The sequence below is a fragment of the Atta cephalotes genome, assembly GCF_000143395.1.
Source record: "Atta cephalotes unplaced genomic scaffold scaffold00014, whole genome shotgun sequence".
Classification (NCBI taxonomy): domain Eukaryota; kingdom Metazoa; phylum Arthropoda; class Insecta; order Hymenoptera; family Formicidae; genus Atta; species Atta cephalotes.
The window spans coordinates 5,016,770-5,025,061 of NW_012130078.1; the positions used below are offsets into that span (position 1 = coordinate 5,016,770).

At 28.7% G+C, this 8,292-nt stretch overlaps 2 protein-coding genes across 3 annotated transcripts; one reads left to right on the forward strand and one right to left on the reverse strand.

Moving 5' to 3' along the window:
* Positions 1-1,461: 1,461 nt before the first annotated feature.
* Positions 1,462-5,055, forward strand: LOC105617820 (annexin B9-like). Of its 2 annotated transcripts, none has more exons than XM_012199373.1 (6): positions 1,462-1,491; positions 2,307-2,688; positions 3,108-3,187; positions 3,261-3,507; positions 3,653-3,834; positions 4,872-5,055. In XM_012199373.1, the coding sequence occupies exons 1-6, from the start codon at positions 1,462-1,464 to the stop codon at positions 4,920-4,922; spliced, it is 972 nt and encodes a 323-aa protein (XP_012054763.1). In that variant the 3' UTR covers positions 4,923-5,055. The 2 variants fall into 2 exon arrangements, with proteins under 2 accessions (XP_012054763.1, XP_012054762.1); XM_012199372.1 differs by lacking the exon at positions 4,872-5,055 and adding an exon at positions 4,329-4,379.
* Positions 5,056-6,024: 969 nt separating this feature from the next.
* On the reverse strand, positions 6,025-7,917 carry LOC105617913. The gene is made up of 4 exons (XM_012199449.1): positions 7,767-7,917; positions 6,951-7,055; positions 6,772-6,864; positions 6,025-6,669 (listed from the first exon to the last, which is right to left on the reverse strand). The coding sequence occupies exons 1-4, from the start codon at positions 7,915-7,917 to the stop codon at positions 6,392-6,394; spliced, it is 627 nt and encodes a 208-aa protein (XP_012054839.1). The 3' UTR covers positions 6,025-6,391.
* Between the last annotated feature and the right edge of the window lie 375 nt (positions 7,918-8,292).

The window sequence follows — 8,292 nt, forward strand, 5'->3', positions numbered from 1 at the left end:
TCGTGTCGTATATTATTAATTAGTTACGTAGTATATATATATATATATATATATATATATATATATATATATATAGTGTGAACTTTAAACTTTTCCTGTTAGAGTCATGTAGTTCATTATTAATATTTCGTGTTGCGAAATCAATCATCAATAGCCCGAACAATCGATATCGATTTCGTGCTTTTTTTTTTAGCTATTTCACTTATATTGCTTCGAAAGTGGCTTGGCAAAGATTACCTTCAAGGACATAAGTTCTTGAAGAAAAAATCAATCAGTTATTGCGATCAATGTTAACAAAACTAAAGAACAAAATAAAATTGTTTAAATAAAATTGTTGAAATAATTTCATTAATTTAACATTATTATTATTGCTATAACAATTTAATTTATTATACGGATCATTATTCAATACCAAAGATAAGAGAAGCATGAACAATATTAATATTCACGGCTCGATAATTCGAATAATTAGAAACTGTTTCGCGGCGGTGTTTGAAGACCACGTGAGAATTATGGAGAGACCGGTACCGGTACCGGTCTGTTCCGTGTGTGTCATGCAATTCCGGGTTTCATCCGCCGGCAAGAATACCGAACCATCGTTTAATGCTTTCGCGGTCGACAAACACAAACGCGTATTCGCCCCACCAACAAATTCCTTTCCTCTTCTCTCTCTGCTGTCCTCGACGAAAGAGGCTCTCGGTGACGAGAACGCTGGTTGCGAACCGTTAGTTAGTCGGCCACCAGAACCGATACCGTTCTCCAGGAAAGCACATCGCTGTCGAAGGAGGTATAAAGCAAGCCACACCCCGAGTGTCACTTCGCTGATCCAATCGATATGATCTTGCGGTATCTTACAAACCGTGTTCTCCGCTCTTCGTCATCTAAATCATGCGAAGTGATACAATAGATTCTCAATAATCATCTAGCAACAGGCAAATATACAGGGTTTTACTCGATGAGATCATCGTCGCAAACGTGAGACGTATCTGAAATGAGTCAAGGACATAAGCACCGTGTCGTCAAATTGCGTGTTTGCACGCATTATTCATAATAAATGAGAATAGTGTAGATGAGAATTATCATCGCAGATCGTCACTTTTAATTTAATGACAATTATGAACTTTATATTAAAAGCGCAATTATAACAATTATAAAAATATAACGCAAAGAATTTTAGTTAAACCGTAAAAAAAATAAAAATCGTCTGCATTTTTTAGAATTCTTAGATTAATTATTAACATTATAATAAATAATAATTAATAATCTAATATTTAAAACTTAGATCTGAGACTGAAAAGAGAAAATTATTAAAATTATTCATATAATATATAAAAATAAAATAATAAAATATTTGCCTCCTAAAATAATACTGAAGATAATATCGAAGATTTTTTTAACAATTCTAAGTTCTTAATTTTTTATTTAAATATATATGAAAAATGCTTTCAGATAATCAGCAAGATGGCAGCTAGTCAGTATTATCACATACAGGTAATTCATATGTTAATATCTCATAACTTCGCAATAAAATCTCGCAATAAAGACCGAGCAAGATGAATCATCTCGTTTTTATGCTGTTTTAGTTTCTTATCCATCTATTATAAGTAGACAATTCTTATAATTTTTGCAGCATGTTTCTAAATTCAGAAAGACAAAGAAGCCGTTTAATTGAATTATTGCTAACAACATGAAAAATTGATATTATCTGATAAAAAAATTAAGTTTAAAGTTGTAAAGTGCAATTAGTAAGAATGAATTAATCATAGACATGTTAATCATAGACATGTTAATGTCAGCCATAGACATATTAATGTCAGTCATAGATATCTTAATGTTAAAACGAATACTACTCTTCTCTAAAATTAGTATAAATACATAGAATTTAAAAGCACAAATATAGAATTTAAAAAAAGCGAGATTAAAAACAATTCTCTTACATTATTAAATTAGTGAAAGTTTGTTATATTTATTAAATAAAGTTGAAAATAAACATTCAAAATAAAAATAGAATTGCTTCATCACGAACTTCTGTTATGCTTTTGTTTTTGAAGAATATCAGTTTTTTTTCACTTATTTAAGATATAATAGAAAATAAGATTTAATAGAAAAAGCAAGTCGCATCAATTGAATATATATATATATAAGATTTATATAATAAATTAAATTACATCTAACTGTAATGTACTAATGTACTTAATTTTATATAATTAATAAATTTGATGCATGTTCAATTTCATTCATTAAAGTCTGTTGATAATCATTTCGAACAAGATAATAGAATGATGCAAAATTAAATATATTTTTAGTGCACACCCACCGTGTATCCGGCTGATCCTTTTGATGCCGAAGAAGATGCCAATCTATTACGATCTGCAATGAAGGGGTTCGGGACTGATGAGCAGGCCGTATTAGACGTCTTGGCTCATCGCGGTATCGTACAGCGACTAGAAATTGCCGACAAATTTAAGACAATGTACGGCAAGGACCTCATTTCCGAGTTGAAGTCAGAGTTATCCGGAAACTTTGAGAAAGCCATCCTGGCTCTAATGACGCCTCTTCCCGAGTATTACGCCAAGGAGTTGCATGATGCTATTTCCGGCATGGGCACCGACGAAGGTGCACTCATCGAAGTTCTTGCATCCCTGAGCAATTATGGAATCAAGACGATATCCGCTGTTTACAAGGACCGTAAGTTTCAACGCAGCATATTTTTCAGAATTGATTTTGCTTTCTATAAGTCAGCACCACCTTATTCTTGTATAGAATAGGAATTTCATTTAAAAAAGTATATTTTTTTACTTTTTATACTGAAAAAGATTTATTAAATATTTCTTTAAATGTTACTAACAATAAGTCACTTATTTACAGTAAATAAATATTTACTTAAAAAAAATCAAATGGGTTTTTAATCAAATAAAAAAATCAAATGGGTTTTTAATCAAATAAAAAAAAAATCAAATGGTTTTTAATCAAATAAATATGTTTACATTTAGTAAATATTTACTCTGAACTATTCAAACAGATATTTATTAAAATTTAGTTTTTTTCCAGTGTAGTTTTACTTGATTCATACAGTTTATGAATATATTTTCAATTTATGTTCCTAGTGTACGACAAAGAGCTGGAAGATGACCTCAAAAGTGATACCTCCGGTTATTTCAAGAGGCTTTTGGTATCATTGTCTTGCGTAAGTAACAATTGATGTACAATTTTTCGCAACTGTTTTGTCAGTTTTTCTCTATTCTCTGATTAACGATCAGGCTAGTAGAGACGAGAGTCCAAACGTTGATGAGGAGGCCGCGCGTCAGGATGCCGAGAGGCTTCAAGCCGCAGGTGAGGGGCAGTGGGGCACTGATGAAAGCACTTTCAATGCAATTCTCATTACTAAGAGTTTTCCACAATTGCGACGGATCTTCAAAGAATACGAGCACCTCACCGGAGATACCTTGAAGCATGCTATCAAGCGAGAATTCTCTGGTTCTGTCGAAGATGGCTACTTAGCTGTGGGTAAGAAATTAAATACAATAATTTACTTATTATTTATTTAGTAAGTTATCAAATTATTTGTTACTATTGTTAATATAATTATTATTCTTTTTTTTTTCATATATTTGTATATTTTTTTCATTGTTTTAAAATGGTCTTCTTTCAGTGAAATGCGCCTCTGATAAGACTGCTTATTTCGCGGAAAGATTGTACAAAGCTATGCGCGGAATGGGCACGGACGATTCGACATTGATACGCATCATTGTGACACGATCAGAGATTGATCTGGGCGATATTAAGGATGCCTATGAGAGACTTTATGGAAAATCTCTTGCGGAAGCTATCGACGTAAGTATAATATGTTAATTTCTGAAACAGTTTTACGCTATTTATTGTATCCATTACGTTTGCTCTCTTTATTGTATTTTATTTCTGTAGCAGTAAAATTAATAAGAGATAAAAAAACGCAATAATACAATATTGCAATACAAATAAAATACAAAATAATATTAATAATAGAACATTTAAACAGAATATTATTAATGACAAATTCTTCAGTAAATATAAAGTTAATTTCTTTCCTCGATTCACACAGATTTAATCGAAATCCAATTTAATTCCAGCACTTCAATTCTACGCTTTCATTCACTTAATACAACAATGCTTTATCTCCAATCGGAATGTTAAATTATATATTCACATAATTCCTTTACATTTGTATATTTATATGCATCAGCAGTCACTAAACTATAATAAAATAATCAACTATAATATTATAATAATCTATTAACTCACATATACACTATCTCTTAGCATTCCGTATAACTTTCCATAAATTTCAGGACGACTGTTCAGGCGACTACAAGAGACTTTTGCTTGCCCTTGTCGGATGAAAATATTTCAATCATGCAACAGATCCTCTTGTTGAAAATTATATTTCGATGTCGCGGAGATTATATAGCGCTTTATTGTATTCTGCAAAGATTAATTTAGTTTCTTATGTTTTCGTTAGCTGTTAATATGGTGAATATGGTTGTACTCGAGTTATAGATGTTTTACACTTGATCGGAGTGATGCTACAATACGTGTGTAAAATGAGTTACAAAATAATATAGAAAATCTGTACATCAAAACTATACACGAGTCTCTGTGAAGATCGATTGAAAATCGATCTATTGATTGGCTATTAGTAAATTATAATCATTAATTTAAACGCAAATTTGTCTTTCACTATACTAATTCCATTAATTAGTCCATGCTATTTTTGACTGCATGCATGCCTCTGTATATTAGTTGTATGTATTATTATAAATACATGAACATCATGATTTGCCTTAAATCGATGTTTAGCTTTAATTTTCCTATATTTTTTTTTGCATTTACAGAATGACTGCGGCGACGACTTTAAACGGCTTCTGATCGCACTATTGAATTAATGAGCTCGAGGAGAGAATTATTTTTGTTACTAAAAGAACCCAATCTCTCAGATATTTAACACAATTGTCAATAATCTAAAAGCATGTAAATGTAATGCATACATTTATCTCTAATAAATGTATATATTTGCAATTCTCAGCTCGTTTTACTGATAATGCGAAAAAATATCTCTGTTTTCTTTTCCAGAACGATTGCACCGCCGAGTGGAAAAGATTATTGATAGCAATGTTGAATTAAAGAGTATACCTATAATAATACCATGCGAAATAACTATAAAAATAAGAAAAATAAGAAAAAAACAAAGAAAATGTTTGAAATAATACAGCATAATAAATGTATATTTAATATATATAAATTATTAATATAAATAAATATAACATATAATAAATAAAAAAAAAATATATATATATATATATATTTATTTATTTAATATCTATACAGACCTATAAGATTACAAAAATACAATGTAATGTTACAACAGGATTGCCATAGAAAATGAATTTTAAAATTTCCTGACTTTTTGTAAATGAAAATAGAAAATTTTAGAAAATAGAAATATGAATAATATAAAATATGTAAAGTTTAACATTTAGACTCAAGAGTTAGAGGAAAGCTACTAGTTTATATTATTAAAAACAACGCAAAAAAAGCTTAATAGCATAATTTTAGGTGCAAATTCAAGCTAGAGCAAAAAATAAATTAGTTTTGAAAAAAAGAATACAGTTATGACGAAAAAAAGGATCAAATAAAAATGATTAAAATAAAATTAATTAAAATATAAATTTTAATTATTTTAATAAAATCATTTAAAGTGTACAAGTCAGTTTTGAACGTATTTCACGACTATAAATCAGATATAAAAAATTATAACAATTATTTGGAATAGGAGCAGTTTCAGGGAATTATGAGCAAATTTTGAAATTCCAGACGTGTTTACATTTTCCTCTGATTTTTCTCGATTTCTGACTAATTTCAATTTCTCTGATTGTTTCCGGTCTGTGGCAATCCTGAATAAAATACAAAATAAGAGATTTGTTTTACATTATTATTATATTAGATAAAAATGAAACTTAAACATTATATATCAATGTGGCACAAAAATAAAAGAAGTATACATGTTTTATTTTGATGCATTTTGACAAAAGAAATTCAATATAAACATCGCCCAAAATTTACATTTCTTAACATTATCGGTATTCGTTCTTAAATTTCTTGAATATTCCAGTGTATTTTAATTATTTTAAATTAATGTATTTTTGCTTAAAGTTAACATAATTGAACAATTACGTTTACTTTGAAAATTAAAATCCAAGAAATAAAAATATTCAACGTAAAATTATAAAAGTGTGAAGAACATTTGTTATTAACAATTTGTCATAACGTATTTGAAGAAAATCGGAACATCCGGATCTATAGCAATAACGAAATTCTGTATTCTTATGTAGAGATTCTGTGTTCGGTATGTTATTCATATCATAGTCACAATGGGTAGTGTATCATTTTTCATCTTTTTAAGAAACAATTTTGACAAATTGTTTTCGATATACTCCATCTTGTTACGTAGTTTAGTCTGGATACAACCCAATTTTATTTTAGTGATAGGGAGTTTCATTATTTTTCCATAAATCTCGAAGCAAACGTGAAACTTATCTTTATTAATGTTTATATCATATATATGCAAGCAAACTTCAACATCTACTTCATTTAAAATATCCTCTCCAAAGCAAATAGGTGGCGGATTCCGAGCTAAAAATATATATTCTATTTATTGAAATACAACAATGTATATTTAATTAATTTGTATATATATATATATATATTTAGTTAATTTGTGCAATCAGATATTACCTGAAATTGTCTCGTTAATAATAACAAAGTTATTGTATGTTATTGTGAGTGAAAACCCATAGTCCTTTTCTAAATAACTTGTATTTGCGCATACTATAATATATAGAAATATAGCATCAAAACAGAATATAATGATATTAAATAATTGTAATATAGACTACAAATAATTATGTACTTACACTTTCCGTCCATAGAGATTACATCCCACTGTAAATGTTGACAGCAACCACAATTATATTCAATGCATTTGCAACCATTATCGTACATTCTCATAATATATTCATCTAGAAAATAAAAATTATTTAGCCTTTAGCTATAAATTTTATAAATACTTTATAAATATTTTTATACATTTTATAAACATTAACTAGCAAGGAATTTTTGCATAATTTATAAATTTTTAAATAAACCAATTATGAAAATAAATTAAATAAGAGAAATTTTACTTTTTGCAAATCCAAAGCAATTTTAGTGTTTAAATATTCTACTGAACTTATATACATATACACAAGGTTTCACATTAAATATAGTAAAATTGGATTAAACAAATTTTAATTAATGTATAATTAAAAATATTCCAACTCAGCAAACGAGAATGAATTGAAATGAATTGAAATGAATTCAGATTTTCAGAAATATTGATTCACGAATGTTAAAATAAATGTTTTTCAATCCTGAATGCATTTTTATTCATTTATTTTATAGGAATTGCATGGAACATATCTCTTGCCTTCCAATCAAAAAATAATATTAATTTTTTCTGTGCAAAACACACACATTGTGAATACTGTTTAATTCAAAATTTTAAATAGGAAATGCAGTTTTTCAATCCAATTGCAACCAATTGAATCTAATTGAATTCAATTGAATCCAATTAAATCCAAAAAAAAGTATTCGCTATTTAAAATACACATTCGGATAGAAAAAAATTTCAATCCATTTTAATCCATTCTCGTTTGCTGGGAAGATATTACTGAAATGTATATATTATATACTGTGTGTCTCGTTGTCCAATAGAAATATTGTCGGTGTTATCTCATCTTGACCTGTTGCTTTCGCGACTCCCGTATAGAATAATATTCCGATAAAAGCAATATCTATAAATTTAACGTGATAACGTGATAAAACGTGACTCAATCGTTCCATGTTTTTTTAGCTTTGCTTTCTAACAATAAATCAAACAGAAGTCGAATCTTATTAGAGATACTTTTCGAATTAATTCCGAATAATGATCTTCTGCCTTTTAGAACACAAATTTTCGATTAGCGGCTTCCACTACTCTTAATTCTGTTGGTACTTGATACTTGCTGATACTATGAAATACCGCCCTGGTAAACGCTTCTTTGTTTTAAGAAATGGAAGATATGTCCTTTCCATTAAACTTCTCGAATCGTTCATCTTTCCTTTTTTTCTCTCCCCGTTGGAGAGAAAAGGAAGTAGAATAAACAGTGCAAAAGTACAGTTAAAAAGAACAAACCAATTGAAGGCTGTCATTATTTATCAACCAAAGGAAATCCCGCT